This window comes from Salmo salar, chromosome ssa11 (assembly GCF_905237065.1).
Source record: "Salmo salar chromosome ssa11, Ssal_v3.1, whole genome shotgun sequence".
NCBI classification, from domain to species: domain Eukaryota; kingdom Metazoa; phylum Chordata; class Actinopteri; order Salmoniformes; family Salmonidae; genus Salmo; species Salmo salar.
Genome location: NC_059452.1, coordinates 6913554 through 6930973, shown reverse-complemented (window position 1 = coordinate 6930973; position 17420 = coordinate 6913554). Strand labels below are relative to the sequence as shown.

The following is a 17420-nucleotide window of genomic DNA, read 5'->3' as shown; positions in this document are numbered from 1 at the left end:
TCGGGATACTTTTTATTTTGGAGTTCTGTGGTTTGGGGTGGTTATACAGCGTTTTGCCACAAAACATGATTATTTGTCTCTCTAAAATAAAATTACCTTGCAATATTTTCAACAAAATCACGTCTATTTTTTCACTAGCCCATATCATGGTAAGATATATTGCATTTTGGAATCAAATGCTTCAAATGGAATGTCTTACTCTTACTTTGCATGGATGTTTAAAGTCCATGGATTTCAAAAAGGGGTGGGGGGAGTCTGCTTCCATTGCTTCTCTACAGACTTTCTGTTTCTCTCTCTCTACCCATCTGTCAGTCTGTCTCTAGCTCGGTCTCTGACTCTCTGTATGCAACTCTTTCTCTTTCTCAATCGTTAATTAGCTGGGTAGGGTGAAAGCTAATGGGAGATTAGAAATATTCTACTTGGGAGGGGGGCACTCTCTCAAAGTACAAAAGGACGAGAAAATGTATTTGCGCAAACACACACGCACACACACACACACACACACACACACACACACACACACACACACACACACACACACACACACACACACACACACACACACACACACACACACACACACACACACACACACACACACACACTTGGCTTCCATCTTCTCATGGAATATTCACACGTACAAAGTTAAGTCCGAATTTACACAGTATGAGTGTCATGTGTAGTAGCTAATAGTACTCTTAAAACTTGGCACCGCATGCAGTCCCCTCTGGTCTCGGACACTGAAGGAGTGAGTGCAACCAGATTGCACAGATCTGTAACAAATATTATTCTAGCGGTTGACTTAACATTAGTAAAGGTTGCGTGCGGTTGGTCAAATCGTTTTTTTTTGTTTGTTGGCTAAAACACATGCCCTAAGTGTGTTGTTGTCATACGTGACACACACTGTTCAGCATCAGTGTGTGATATCTAGCATTCAGTGTATTGATCCACCCCAGAGCCATACACACACACACACACAGAGTTAGGCAAACTCAGTTTGAGTTTTTTGAATGATCTAGGCAGCCTTATTGGCACCAAAACGTCCAAGACCATCACACGCTTGGAATATTTGGAGCTGACATAGATGATCCGTTTCCAGACTCTCTGTAGACTGTCTAATGGCTCTGGTTGAAACCCTTGCATTCCACTCAGCGTGCCAGACCAGTCACTCAGTTATTTTAGTGATTCTCTGCCAAGTAGAGTTAGATTGAAGCTGTGGATGATGACCAAAAGCAGGCTGGGATGGACTGACAGGTGAAAAAGGGAAATAGGGAAAGAAAGAGATAGAGATGGATAGAAAAGGGATAGGACATGAACGGCTACATGGTTGTGGTCAATTCCACCTCAACTCATTCTGGAAAACAACCGAACTTCAATTCATGAATTGGAAATCAAACAATATTTGAAATAAAGTTTTTTTCAATTCATGAATTGAATTTCAACGAATTCCCTGGAATATGGTAAAACATTTGACCCCCAACCCTGAAGAGAGATCGAGAAATAGGGATAAAGACATTAACTGATGACAGAGAGAAACCGAAAGAAAGAAAGTGAGAAGGAAGGAAAGAAGGAAAGAAGGAAAGAAAAGAAAAAGAGAGTGAAAGCAATAGTGACAGAGTGGTGGGGATGAGTTATTGATGGAGAAAGTGGTGGGGGTGTTGCATACAGTGCCTGATAACAGTTCCCATCTGTGACAGGGTGAGTCCCAGGCATTCAAGTGCTAAGACTGCTAGCTGGTACGTGTGCTAAATGTGTGAACTAGAGAGTGGTCAAACCAGTGTTCTTCGCTCCTGGTGTAGTTTGTTTGTGTGTGTGTGTGTGTGTGTGTGTGTGTGTGTGTGTGTGTGTGTGTGTGTGTGTGTGTGTGTGTGTGTGTGTGTGTGTGTGTGTGTGTGCCTGCGTGCGTGCGTGCATGCGTGTGTGTGTGCGTGCGTGCGTGTGCGTGTGTGTGTGTGCGTGCGCATTAAAGGGAAATACATTTTAAAAATCCAACTTCTCCAGCACCACCCCAACATATGTGAAAGTGGCGTGTTTCTATGTTTTGTAGTAAAAAAAGATAGAGGAAGATAAATATTTCCCATGACGTCATCAACCAATTAGTAGACAATTAGTAGAAAATACATACTCGTAAATGGTTAAAATGCACACAGATGATTTCATTGGAAACACTTATCTTCCTCTACCTTTTTTTTACTACAAAACATAGAAACACGTAATTTTCATGTATGTTGATGTTGGGGTGGTGCTGGAGATGATGAATATGAAGTACATTTTAGAAATGTCCCTTTAACACACGTGTACACTTCACCAAAGTTTTGATGATGACTTGATTATTTTAGTCAGGTGTTAAAGCACTAGACTAGGACACACACATTAGTCTGCACACTCTCATACCGTGGGCCCAGGAGTAAAAAAGATGGCTCTAGCCTTATTATATTCTATAGTATGTACTATTTAATGTATGTAATGCCATGTCTCACCAGCAGTGGGTGCTGTTATCAAGTGAAGAAACACCCACATTTATACAGTACAGGCACACAACAAAAAAACAAGGACAAGTGAAGAACAGAACGTGACTCTGTCTTTCTTTTCTTCCATTCCTCCCTGTTCAACCCATCTTCATCCCAGAATATAAAACCATATAATACATACATGTACTGAGTTAATGTGAGGAGGATCGTTTTGAACTGCTACATCATTTTGGTCCATATTCTCTATATGGAAAGGTTATACTGGACACAAGTTCAACAAAACAACCTCTTAACCTACAGCTGGCTGGAAAGTAAAAAAAAGTTAGCAGAAAACGTTGTCAAATGAATGATGTTTGTGTAGGTCATTACTGGGCTCTGGTGTGTGAATGCAAGAAAGTCAGGAGAGTGTGTGCCCCCTCTAGATGTCTCGAAGATACCAACGTTGTTGCTTTGTTGGTGCCGGGTGCATCTGCCATGGTGTGGGCCATGCATGTGGAGATGCCTTGTGCCAAAGCGTGTGAGTCGAGCCGCGCTGTGACTGTGACTGTGGCGTTGCCGTGAGCTACGGGGATGCCGAGAGGAGGGGGGGCGGGGGTAGTGGAGGGGTGTAGGGAGGGGGGGCGAGGGGCGAGGGGAGGGTCTCTACTTACCAGAGATCTGCTGGACCCCGGGCTGGTCATGTGAGCTCATCAGCTGAGCCTGAATGGTCTCAACCACACGCTTGAAACGGCGGCTGGGACCTGGTGAGAGAGAGGGAGAGGGGGAGAGACAGAGAGAAAAATGAGGGAGGTAGAGAGGGAGGGGGAGAGAGAGAGAATGAGGAGAGAGATAGAGAGGGAGGCAGAGAGAAGGTAGAGGAAGGGAGTGAGAGAGAAATTGAGAGAAACAGAGAAAAACACTTAGGACTTGATTGACTGAAAAAAAAGAATTGCTCTTGAAAATAACCAGAATAATAGACAGAAAACAAGCTTGTGATATTGAAAACACAATGCCACACCAGTAGGACGCAAAGAGTGTCAACGTTATGAAAACAATGACGTCATTTCTATTCGATTTTCCTCACAATAGCCTCAATGAAGCGTCAATTTGAATTCAAACACATGTACTGTAAATCGAAATGGAATTCAGCAGAATTAAATAAGAGTCTGTTCAACATCAATTTAACATAAGTTATCCACATGGGAATAAGCAGACATGCTGCAGAGACGACACAGAATATTTGGCTGGAGATGATGCTCCAGTGTCATTGGCCAGAGGTTGTCCTTTGACACTCAGCAGGGACTAAAGTGCGGTGTGATCATGGTGGGAAAAGGTCTCTGTTTTTCTGTCCTTCTTTTCACCTGGCTTCTGTGTAATGGCGCTTGCATCAGCGTAGATGCGTGTGTGTTTGTGCATGTGTGTATATATTCAGGATGTGTCTGTGTGTACACAGTGTTTGTGTGTGTATGTTAATATGTGTGTGTGCTCGCATGTGCCTGCCTGACTGCCTGCCTTTCTGTGTGTGTTACCTGAGAGCAGGGTGAAGGTGACCGAATAGATGCCGTTCTCTTTGGCGGCGGTGCTCTCTGTGTAGGTGATGTCCACCTGGAACTTGACCGGCTTCTGAAATACTGTAGGGCCGGCTGTAGACTTATACTCTGCCCGGAAACTAGTCTGACTGATCACACTGTGGCTCAGACTGGGGATCTATATGAGAGAGAGGAGAAGGGAGGGAGAGGGGGGAAAGGTGGGAAGCAGGAGGTAGGGAAGCAGAGGGAGGGAGATGGGAAAGGGAGGTGGAGGGTGGGAGAGAGAGAGCGAAAACACAGAGCGCACAGGATAAAGAGAGAGAAAACAATCCATTTAAATACAGAGACCATGTGTGACGAGTGAGAAAAAGGATATGTACATGAGCTAAACTACAGAGAAGAGGCGAGACAAGGAGAGACAAGACAGGAAGAGACAACACTGGATCTGTTATGCTGCAGCACAGTCCCTTGTCTCTTCAGCGCTGTCTATTGTAACTGACTCAGAGTCTGATGGTTCCTAACAGCGCTGAAGAGACAAGGGACACACAGGAACAACACAGAGTTGGGCTACAGGGACTAAGGTGCCTTTTAAAATGAACTGAAACAAACCTGCTGGGAAATAAAGCGGACCTGTTAAGGTTAGATAATTGGCTAGGTGTTGGGTTAATGCAAGCCAACTACTGTAGTGTACGATAATGGTTGTGCCATGAGTGTCTAGTGCCAAAGTCAGTTTCCATCCTTTGTCGTGACTGTTTTGACGCTGTGTTCTACCATTATAATGACACAGCTATGCACAGTGTGGCCAGGAAAAACATTAGAAGACTCAATCAAGCCCTTTCCTTGGCGCTCTTTAACGTCAGAAACCAGACCGCTGTGCACCAATCAGATGCAGTCTACAAAAAGCAGGCTGCTGTTCGCTGATTACACAATAACACTGACCTTCACTGGGAAAGCAACAGAGGGCAGTAGCACAGACTAAAAGTTGCTCTAAATCGAAAGATAAATCACAGTTGCTTTACAGTGAATTTATCCACTTCGCCTCAAGGACAAACCAATGAACATAGCCATCTGATTCAGAGGGGTTGGGTTAAATGCGGAAGACACATTTCAGTTGAATGCATTCAGTTGTACAACTGACTAGGTATCCCCTTTTCCCTTTCACTTTGGGTGCTAGCTCTAATACTGATTTCAATGTTTGAAGACCAGGAACTTTGAAATATAATTCCATACAATAAGTCAAATGGAATCATAAGTACGGGGGTGACAAAGGACAGAGCAAGTGAGAGAGAGGAGAGAGAGAGAGCGAGAGAAGAAGATATACACATACAGTAGATGGAGAGGGAGAGAAAGAGGAGCGGTGAGGGGTAAAGAGGTGTGGTGAGGGGTCCTTACAGCGAGGAAGGCATGAACGATGTCTGCTTTGATGGAGCTGAGAGGCTTGTCTCTGATCACCACAAAGATCTGCTCCTCTTTCTCCAGGTTGATGAAGTTACCAAACCATGACTTCTTGGCAAGCCTGTAGGGAGGGAGAAAAAAATAGTTTTATGAGGACACACACACACACACACACACACACACACACACACACACACACACACACACACACACACACACACACACACACACACACACACACACACACACACACACACACACACACACACACACACACACACACTTTAGTATCTGCTGGAGAGAATACTAATGCCTCATGTCGAGAGGAATAATTAACACACTGCCACACTCATTTGCATAATGCAACATTTACCATGCTTTGTCTGATCTTTAAGGGTAATGAACAGAAACTGTTTAAGTTTCTAAGATCACTTTGTCCCTCCAGGCCTGGTCCAGATGTGTTTGGTGACTATAATGTATGCCATGACAATTATAGTCAGAGGAGTTGGTTAAAGCACATTCATATCTGAACCAGGCTATTCTGTTTCCACCTCCCTCTACCATCTAACTTCAACCCTTGTGCATGTTCTGTAAGCCCTCTTCCTCCCTCTGCTTGTCCAAATGGCCAAATGGCCTCATATTGGTCCCCAATAGCAATGACATCATCCTGACTACCTTTGCAACTAACCTACCTCAAGGCCCCTTCCTCGTTTCTGCCTAATCTCCAACTATCCAACCAGACTCTAGCTGTGGCTCTCTGTCTGTGAAGCAAACTGGAACTAAACCACTAAAATATTCATGCGGAACAATTCCCTAAAAATAGCCCAATCAACAGGAAGGAGAGAGGGATGCAATACTGAGAGGAGGTCAATTTGCATAATTGTGAGGATTGTTCACACAGGCCTCTTGGGCAGAATCCTCTACTACCTTACATAGTCACTCTCCCAGTGGCGAAAACACCAGAGAGGTAGAAAGGTAGAATGAGTTGACTTTCGTGCACATGTAACAGAGGTGGTTCAGTGACCCACAATCAAGTGACGAATCATCTTGCCTGAGACCTGCAGCTCCCTGAACTAATGTCTCCAGACTTTAGCTCAACGGGCCAACATCGGTGAACCACAATCACTAGAAACCTTGCCTGAGACCTATTTTTTTATTTTTATTTTTATTTTAGGGGGTAGATCAGCTTTAACATTGCAGATAGATTGTAGCTTCCATCAATGTAATTGTCTGCATCATTTTCAATCCCCCATATATTTTTTGTAAATATATAAAATATATAATTAATTTGTACATATGTTCCTTTATTATTTTCCCCTAGCCCTCTGTTAATTGGAGTAAACTAATGGACAGCAACACTTAGGCTTCTACTTTCAGCTTATACATACCATACACATTTTTACGGACACAGTATATTTCACATTAGTTATCTTTTGTTTGTTTTTAGTCCCATCCTTCAGCTCCACTCAACCACTCCTATCTAACTCTGAACACCATCCAGTTTTGATTTCTATTTGCCATATATTTTTTCAACTGTGATATGATGTTTCACAAAGGTTCTGAACCTTTCTATTTTTAAAATTGGCCCAGCGTTGTCCGGGTTTGGTCGGTGTGGGCCATCATTGTAAATAAGAAATAGTTCTTAACTGACTTTGCCTAGTTAAATAAAGGTTAAGGTAAATTATACAAATGATACAAAATAAGCTATATATGGACAGTACTAAAACAAATGATCTAATGATTCTCTCTCTTCGCAGAAAAATGGTTCTATCCCCCATATACAGTGCCTTCGGAAAGTATTCACACCCCTTGACTTTTTCCACATCTTGTTACATTACAGCCTTATTCTAAAATGGATTAAATAAATAATAATCTCAGAAATAACCCATAATGACAAAGTGAAAACAGTTTTTTAGAAATGTTTGCAAATGTATTAAAAATAAAAAACAGAAATACCTTATTTACATAATTATTCAGACCTTATGCTATGAGACTTGAAATTGAGCTCAGGTGCATCCTGTTTCCATTGATCATCTTTGAGATGTTTCTTTGAGATGTTAAAACTTGGAGTCCACCAGTGGTAAATTCAATTGATTGGACATGATTTGGAAAGGCACACACCAGTCTATATAAGGTCCCAAGGTTGACAGTGCCAAGTCATGAGGTCGAAGGAATTGTCCATAGCGCACTGAGACAGGATTGTGTCGGGGCACAGACCTGGGAAGGGTACCCAAATATTTCTGCAGCATTGAAGGTCCCCAAGAACATATTCTTAAAAGGCAGTTTTAACCACCAAGACTCTTCCTAGAGCTGGCCACCCGGCCAAACTGAGCACTCGGGGGAGAAGGGCCTTGGACAGAGCTCTAGAGTTCCTCTGTGGAGATGGGAGAACCTTCCAGAAGGACAACCATCACTGCATCACTCCACCAATCAGGCCTTTATAGTAGAGTGGCCAGACGGAAGTCACTCCTCAGTAAAAGGCACATGACAGCCCGCTTGGAGTTTGCCAAAAGGCACCTAAAGACTCTCAGATCATAGGAAACAAGATTCTCTGGTGTGATGAAATCAAGATTGAACCCTTTGGCCTGAATGTCAAGCGTCACGTCTGGAGGAAACCTGGCACCATCCCTACGGTGAAGCACGGTGGTGGCAGCATAATGCTGTGGGGATGTTTTTCAGCGGTAGGAACTGGGAGACTAGTCAAGATCGAGGCAAAGATGAACGGAGCAAAGTACAGAGATCCTTGATTAAAATCTGATCCAGAAAGCTCAGGACCTCAGACAGGGTCAAAGGTTCACCTTCCAGCAGGACAACGACCCTAAGCACAAGCCAAGACAACGCAGGAGTGGCTTTGGGACAACCCGATCGAACATCTCTGGAGAGACCTGAAAATAGCTGTCCAGCAATGCTGTCCAGCAACGCTCCCCATCCAACCTGACAGAGCTTGAGAGGATCTACAGAGACGAATGGGAGAAACTCCCCAAATACAGGTGTGCTAAGCTTGTAGCATCATACCCAAAAAGACTTGATGCTGTAATCGCTGCCAAATGTGCTTCAACAAAGTACTGTGTAAAGGGTCTGAATATGTATGTAAATGTGTAACGTAACTAAATGTGGAAACAGTCAAGGGGTCTGAATACTTTCCGAATGCACTGTATATAACATTCTATTGGTTGTAAGAATTTTGTATAATAATTTAAATTGAAAAACTCAAAGTTTTGAATACAGTGTAGTTGTGTATATCAGTTGATAAACCATGTGCCATGGAATCGGTACATCAAAAATCTTGCAAACTATTTTGCAATCTATATGGCACAGCTGTACTCTTTTTGGTCCCTAAATTAAACTGGTATACTTTTCATTTATTACAATTTTCTTTAACCAATTGTGGTCTTTAATGCAGGTCTGACAGACAAGTTCCTTACTTTCTCCCCCTTCCACTTGCCTCTTCCATTTTTGCAGTAATTCTGCAATTAGTTGGTTGTAATTTTGAGAAGAGTAGACATTTCCACATATTTGTGTTAGCTGCATGTGTGACATAACTCCACCAGTCCTATTTATGATATAATTTACAAAGATTATACATTTTCTTTATGTTTTTCTCCAAACATATAAATATTTTTTTATCAATTAGTATATTTGAATTTAACCAAAAATTTGTTGTATTATTTGTTCTGTCTTTTCTGGTGAATTAAACTGAAATTGCAACCAACTTTCTATGGCTTGTTTTAAAAATAGTAATATTTTATAGATTATTTAATTTTCAAATAACTGAAAGTGAGAGGTTGTAATCTGAATAATGGTAAAAAGGCCATTGTTGAACATTGGGTGAGACATTCTTACTAATCTGCTAGAGAGCCAGATCGGATTTAAGTACACATTTTATATGACTGATCCTTTAGTGAGAGGTCTAATGCTGTAATATTTAATCATTTCTGCCCCCCGAATTCATATTCATTATATAAATAGGTCTGCTTAATTTTGTCTGGATTGCCGTTCCAAATAAAATGTAATATTTATTGCTTGTATAATTAAGTTGCTAGGTGTAGGCAAACTCATTAGCAAATAGGTAAACTGGGATATGACTAAAGACAGGATTTTTTTTCCTAAAGACTTGTGTTAGATCTCCGAACGAACGCATAGGCTGACGCACATCCAAAACTGTTCTGTAGAGGTGCTGACTAAGGAGAGTAAACTATAAAAAGAAAGTCGCACACTCTAGTTATGCCCTCGTGGATATAGCAAACAACGTTTCTGTACGCAGTGCCTACTTCAGGGTTTGGGAGCATAACTAGAGAGTGCGACTTTTTTTCTTGACCTAAATGTTTGTCAAATGTTGCATTTATGTTTTCCCGGGTCACTCACTCTGGTGAAGAGTCTGGCGTGAGGCTGGACATGTCCTCCTGGGTGGGGACTGTGGAGAGAGGCAGAGACAAAGGTCAAAAGTGAAAGGTTAAAGGCCCAATGCAGTCATTATTTTTCTGTGTTTCGGTATACATTTCCACACTATGAGGTTGGAATAAAACTGTGAAATTGTGAAGATGATGATTACCCTGTTAGTGTAAGAGCTGTTTGAAAAGACCACCTGAAATTTCAGCCTGTTTTGGTGGGTTGGAGTTTTGGCCTACCTGGTGTCACCACCGGGAGTTACATTTGTTAATAGACCAACAAGACAGAGAGTTCCAAACCAAAGCAAAGCAGCTAATTTTCAGTTTTCCGCTCTCCACTCAGTCCATCCCCAGACAGTCCTAGCAAAATTCTCACTTGAGAAATCGCTCTTTTACTGAGAAGCAAATTTTTTTTCTTTTTGACCATTTTAATTAAAAACAATGTACTTAATTGTTAACCAAAAATTGTTTGATACTGAGATAAAAACGGCTGCATTGGACTTTAAAGGTGAAAAGGTCAGACAAATGGGCAACATCGCTTGATTGATACTGTCGCAAAGCTAACTAAAAAGCAGCCTTCGCAAATGGAGGATGGCTTTCACTTCAGCAGTAATACATTTATGAACTTCTTTGAGGAAAAGATCATGATCATTAGAAAGCAAATTACAGACTCCTCTTTAAATCTGGGTATTCCTCCAAAGCTCCATTGTCCTGAGTCTACACAACTCTGCCAGGACCTAGGATCAAGGGAGATACTAAAGTGTTTTAGTACTATATCTCTTGACACAATGATGAAAATAATCATGGCCTCCAAACACTCAAGCTGCATACTGGACCCTATTCCAACTAAACTACTGAAAGAGCTGCTTCCTGTGCTTGGCCCTCCTATGTTGAACATAATAAACGGCTCTCTATCCACCGGATGTGTACCAAGCTCACTAAAAGTGGCAGTAATAAAGCCTCTCTTGAAAAAGCCGAATCTTGATCCAGAAATTATAAAAAACTATCGGCCTATATCGAATCTTCCATTCCTCTCAAAAATTTTAGAAAAAGCTGTTGCACAGCAACTCACTGCCTTCCTGAAGACAAACAATGTATACGAAACGCTTCAGTCTGGTTTTAGACCCCATCATAGCACTGAGACTGCACTTGTGAAGGTGGTAAATGACCTTTTAATGACGTCAGACCGAGGCTCTGCATCTGTCCTCGTGCTCCTAGATCTTAGTGCCGCTTTTGATATCATCGATCACCACATTCTTTTGGAGAGATTGGAAACCCAAATTGGTCTACATGGACAAGTTCTGGCCTGGTTTAGATCTTATCTGTCGGAAAGATATCAGTTTGTCTCTGTGAATGGTTTGTCCTCTGACAAATCAATTGTAAATTTTGGTGTTCCTCAAGGTTCCGTTTTAGGACCACTATTGTTTTCACTATATATTTTACCTCTTGGGGATGTCATTCGAAAACATAATGTTAAATTTCACTGCTATGCGGACGACACACAGCTGTACATTTCAATGAAACATGGTGAAGCCCCAAAATTGCCCTCGCTAGAAGCCTGTGTTTCAGACATAAAGAAGTGGATGGCTGCAAACTTTCTACTTTTAAACTCGGACAAAACCGAGATGCTTGTTCTAGGTCCCAAGAAACAAAGAGATCTTCTGTTGAATCTGACAATTAATCTGGATGGATGTACAGTCGTCTCAAATAAAACTGTGAAGGACCTCGGCGTTACTCTGGACCCTGATCTCTCTTTTGAAGAACATATCAAGACTGTTTCAAGGACAGCTTTTTTCCATCTATGTAACATTGCAAAAATCATAAACTTTCTGTCCAAAAATGACGCAGAAAAATTAATCCATGCTTTTGTTACTTCTAGGCTGGACTACTGCAATGCTCTACTCTCCGGCTACCCGGATAAAGCACTAAATAAACTTCAGTTAGTGCTAAATACGGCTGCTAGAATCCTGACTAGAACCAAAAAATTTGATCATATTACTCCAGTGCTAGCCTCCCTACACTGGCTTCCTGTTAAGGCAAGGGCTGATTTCAAGGTTTTACTGCTAACCTACAAAGCATTACATGGGCTTGCTCCTACCTATCTTTCCGATTTGGTCCTGCCGTACATACCTACACGTACGCTACGGTCACAAGACGCAGGCCTCCTAATTGTCCCTAGAATTTCTAAGCAAACGGCTGGAGGTAGGGCTTTCTCCTATAGAGCTCCATTTTTATGGAATGGTCTGCCTACCAATGTGAGAGACGCAGACTCAGTCTCAACCTTTAAGTCTTTACTGAAGACTTATCTCTTCAGTAGGTCCTATGATTAAGTATAGTCTGGCCCAGGAGTGTGAAGGTGAACGGAAAGGCTGGAGCAACGAACCGCCCTTGCTGTCTCTGCCTTGCCGGTTCCCCTCTTTCCACTGGGATTCTCTGCCTCTAACCCTTTTACAGGGGCTGAGTCACTGGCTTACTGGTGTTCTTCCATGCCGTCCATGGGAGGGGTGCGTCACTTGAGTGGGTTGAGTCACTGACGTGGTCTTCCTGTCTGGGTTGGCGCCCCCCTTGGGTTGTGCCATGGTGGAGATCGTTGTGGGCTATACTCGGCCTTGTCTTAGGACGGTAAGTTGGTGGTTGGAGACATCCCTCTAGTGGTGTGGGGGCTGTGCTTTGGCAAAGTGGGTGGGGTTATATCCTGCCTGTTTGGCCCTGTCCGGGGGTATCATCGGATGGGGCCACAGTGTCTTCTGATCCCTCCTGTCTCAGCCTCCAGTATTTATGCTGCAGTAGTTTATGTGTCGGGGGGCTAGGGTCAGTCTGTTACATCTGGAGTATTTCTCGTCTTATCCGGTGTCCTGTGTGAATTTAAATATGCTCTCTCTAATTCTCTCTTTCTCTCTTTCTGTCTTTCTCTCGGAGGACCTGAGCCCTAGGACCATGCCTCAGGACTACCTGGTATGATGACTCCTTGCTGTCCCCAGTCCACCTGGCCGTGCTGCTGCTCCAGTTTCAACTGTTCTGCCTGCGGCTATGGAACCCTGACCTGTTCACCGGACGTGCTTGTTGCACCCTCGACAACTACTATGATTATTATTATTGACCATGCTGGTCATTTATGAACATTTTAACATGTTCTGTTATAATATCCACCCTGCACAGCCAGACGAGGACTGGCCACCCCTCATAGCCTGGTTCCTCTCTAGGTTTCTTCCTAGGTTTTTGGCCTTTCTAGGGAGTTTTTCCTAGGGAGTTTTTCCTAGCCACCGTGCTTCTTTCACATGCTTTGCTTGCTGTTTGGGGTTTTAGGCTGGGTTTCTGTACAGCACTTTGAGATATCAGCTGATGTACGAAGGGCTATATAAAAATAAATTTGATTTGATTTGATTTGAGAGCACTATTGTTTATAAAATGCGTTGTCTTCTACCATTGTAATACCATCACCTGGATATTCTGGATAAGATGGACAATATCCCTTCACGTTGTATAAATCCAGTTAGGGAAAGGAAAGGTGATACCTAGTCAGTTGCACAACTGAATGCATTCAACCGGGAAGCAGTTGTTGTGGGGGTTAATTACCTTGCTCAAGGGCAAAACAGCAGTTTCCCACCTTGCCGGCTTTGGGATTCTGTCCCAACGCTCTAACCGCTAGGCTACCTGCCGCCACTTAGTAATGGAGGATTTCAATGATCTATCACCGTGCAGCACATATTACATGACAACTTACCTACAGGCATTAAAACATTATACCACTCAATAAACGAAGCAAAACACACCCTACAGTTTCCCCAATTACATATATGAGCTTGCACGCTTTGAGAACCAACATAACGCCTATGGTAAAGCTCTGAAACTATACGCTCCTTACAACACAAACAATTATTCTTCTCACCTTTGCTCCTCTCATCGGAATGGAATAGCCGTTGATTTATAATGTACATGACTAATCATATAGAAGTTAATCGGACTAGCGTAAAGAAACTACCTCCTCCATGGTTTAATAAGATTATATCACAACGTATAGGACAGAACCATTACTGTTAACCCTCTTGAGATGAACGCAGATATTCCCCTGCGCTAAGGCTGGGAGAGTGTAAAATAGATTTCCTAACAGTACAGTATGATCTGTGTATAGGTGGGATTTTAAACTCATGGTGACCAATCCCCTTGACCAGGTGGTTCCAGCACGTCGTTGCGCTGGGGATGATCTACGCAGCCCAGAAGGATGTAGCTGTGAGCCACCAAAGGGTCCCTTTCCTATACCCACTGTTAGTGTTTGTGGAAACCCTGCCTTATTCCCTCACCTCTCCCCTCTCTTCCCCAAGTCTCCTACCCCAGTCCAGTACCTTGCATTTTCCTGCGATGGAAGCGCGGCGAGCCCAGGAAGCTGTTCTTGATAGAGTTGAGACGCGTCCTCCAGGGCAGTCCGCCGATGGAGGGGCTGGGGGGCGGCGTGGGGCTGGGGGTGCCTGCCGGGCTATCCTTGGGCGTGTGCACCGGAGTGCCCTTGGGGGTGGGGAGGGGGCTCCCCAGCGGAGAGGGGTGCGGAGTCACCTGTATGGTGGGGACAGATTTGTGACCGTTGTGGTCAGGGTGGAGGCGGTGCCGGCGAAGGGGGGACATGGGTGGCATCGGGGACAGGGGGATGGAGAGCTTGGGGGGCACGGTGAGGGGCGGGTGGCGTCGTGGCCGTGGGCTGTTGGGGACACAGGGGGGGCTTCCCAGGGGTGATGAGGGGGATGTGGGCTCCGACTTGGGGGTGGTTGGGCTATCAGCCAAGTTGGGAAGGGGGTTGGACCTGGTGGTCTGAAGGGGCTTCTCAGACACTTTGGGCTTGGCGGGGAGGGTCTGTGTGCGGGGGTGCATCAGGGGGGACCCCATCTTTGGCGTGTAGGAGTTGGGGAGCGGGTGTGGGTGCACGCGATTGGCCCCCCCTACCCCGTTATGGTTAAGGCGGGACTCTGGGGAATGGGTGGGGCTACAGTTGGGCGACTGACAGAGGTCCGGCGACTGGGGCGGGATGAAGAAGCGTCGGACCGGCTGCGATTGGACACGCACCGTTAGATTGACAGCACAGGCAGCCAATGAGAGACCACGCCCAGAAGCCAGGGGACATATATAGAAAACACCACAACCCAATAAAGGTGGATTGCAATGAAAAGGCACCAGGAAAAAAATCAGCAATATAGTAAGAAATGACATGGAGGAGAGGATAGGTGGAGTGAGTGACACACAGGCAGGGAGAGTGGTGAGAGTGCAGAAAGAAAGACAAGAAGAACATGCCATTAGCACAACCAGCCAACCAGGAGGCAGCAGCACCATGGGGGGACAGAAGTGTAGAACATTACAAGCATTCATGAAGCCAAACCCAAACCGGCAACTGAAACAGCACCCAAAGCTAACTGCATTAGCTTCCAGACTTCATTGTTGGAAAGCAGCCATACTGCATGCACAATGCTGTGGTATGAATGACATAGCAACTATCATGACAGGACATGAACGTTTATGACAGCTAATGAAAACTGGCATGTATTAAAAGTTTATGCAAGGCTTATCGGCTTTTTGTTGTGTCACTCATATGGCAGCATTATGAAGCGTTTATGTCGCCTGCCTTGGTGAAGTGATCCTCATTAAATATAATGCATGAGCGTGTATGTCCCTGTGTGTGTGTGTGTGTGTGTGTGTGTGTGTGTGTGTGTGTGTGTGTGTGTGTGTGTGTGTGTGTGTGTGTGTGTGTGTGTGTGTGCATGTGGGTGCTCTAAAATGTAAAGGTCAAATTATACTCCTAAACCCTAATCCCCAGTAGAGTGATCCCCATCAATGTGTGACATAATTTGTAGCCTTACATAATCGGCACCATATTTACACTTAAAAAAGGAGGACTAAAATGGCATCACCACTATCTGAACCAAGTCCTTTACAGTATCACTCATCATAAAAAAAGAATAGGAAGTAACATTTAGGCCCAAAACCCCTGCTGGGGTTGCTGACAGACATACATATTTGCCAGAAAGAAATGTCCTCAACTATGAAACTTTTACAGAATCCTTGATAACAATGACAGTTCCGCAAGAAGAGGCAGAATATGGGATGACTGCATGTTTGTATCCTCACTAAGGGCTGGCTTTAAAAATGCATTGCCTTAGTAAAAGAATGAAGGAACTGTGCATGCTAGCTAGGAGCTGGTTAGTTGATTTGTAGCCCAAACTTTTACAGTCATTTTATAACATGGCAGCACTTTCTAATGTATTCCCTATGTATCCCACGTATGGGATTTCAAATCATGGATGTGTTTGCAATCTGATGAACTGTTGGGGGAATTAAGAACTTTAAAACAAGAAAGATGGGTTCCCTCATCAGTACTTAAGCCCTTATGAGACATCACAAGAAGCCCTATGACATACAGCCTACATAGCTCTGTCATAACGATGATATAACAACAGTCGTGACAGGTCATGATAACCAATCATACATTACAGTATAACAACTGATACAACCCATTAATGACACTAAATCCTCATATCAGCGCTATGTCAGGTGTCATAAGTCATGCCCTGTGTTTTGGGCTATCATGACAAGTGACGTAGATTTTAACCTTCATTTTAAGCCTTTTCCAGAAATAGAATTACACCAAAAATGAAAGCAATTGTCTGAGGATGGTGCTGGACCATCTGACATAAAAAGAAAAACAGGACAGATTAAAGAAAAAGCTTTAAATAAAGATAAAATCCAGGTCTTGTGACATGATTGTCCAAAACACATGGCCCGAGTCATAAGCTGTCATAGGGTATAGAGACTGGTAGCTTTACACTATTCTTATGACAGGATTATGCAGGCTTCATGTCTGATTCCTCTATGAGCTGCCTTATTTATAGCCTTGTGAGTGGCCGTAGTGAGTGAATAGCAGCGTGTGCATTCCGGTGACAACCACATCACAGCAGAGCTAGCGGTGAGGTGAGTTGGTGCGGTGCAGTGCAGTGTAGGCCCCGGTGGGCCAGCGGGTGGTACGGAACAACCAAACTCTTACCCTGGGACTGCTGAGAGGACTAGTGGAGAGACCGGAGGATGCTCCACTGATAGACCGTGACCTGTAGACACACACGCAGACACACAGGTTAAAGACATCCTCTGACAATGCAATATGTGCGACTGCGATGGGAAAACACTGAACACTACAATATGACCACACACTGGCACACCCCTAGCTGAAGGGAGGACATAAAGCATGGGGGACAAACGCATATAAGCTCCCAAAGGAGTAGGATGAAGTTGCCCCTACACACTGATCTAAGATTGGTTTTGTGATTTACCCCATAATGGTTCAAGTTGCAATTTGGGAGGGTAAACTGATCTTAGATCTGTGCATAATGGCATTTTCTAGCAGAAGCTTCTGGAAGAAGTAGAGGAAAGAGATCAGAATAAGATGAGTTCATTAAACTAACGTAACACAGTTGTTTGTGGCTGTAGCACTTTGTACTGTATGCCGCTATCTGTACTTTTTGAAAACTTTGCCCTGAGCTAAAAAGGTTGGCGGAGATTGAATCATACAGGGTAAGTAGAGGAGATTGACTCAAACAAGGATGGATAACTGTGGATGTAGCCAGGGTTATTTCACCCCTGGGGAGGGAGTCTGTTTAGGTTGGGATTTCTGAGCTGTTTTA

At 43.8% G+C, this 17420-nt stretch overlaps 1 protein-coding gene across 4 annotated transcripts in view; it reads right to left on the bottom strand.

Moving 5' to 3' along the window:
• LOC106561909 (serine/threonine-protein kinase BRSK2) overlaps window positions 1–17420 on the bottom strand; it is a 168563-nt gene that overhangs the window by 6343 nt on the left and 144800 nt on the right. For all 4 annotated transcript variants that reach the window (XM_014126249.2, XM_014126250.2, XM_014126252.2 and 1 more), the window contains 6 exons: window positions 16787–16847; window positions 14106–14313; window positions 9740–9788; window positions 5372–5495; window positions 3980–4157; window positions 3122–3211 (listed from right to left, as the gene is read on the bottom strand). In XM_014126249.2, coding sequence (XP_013981724.1) covers window positions 3122–3211; window positions 3980–4157; window positions 5372–5495; window positions 9740–9788; window positions 14106–14313; window positions 16787–16847 — 710 coding nt within the window. The remainder of the gene's footprint in view (window positions 1–3121; window positions 3212–3979; window positions 4158–5371; window positions 5496–9739; window positions 9789–14105; window positions 14314–16786; window positions 16848–17420) is intronic.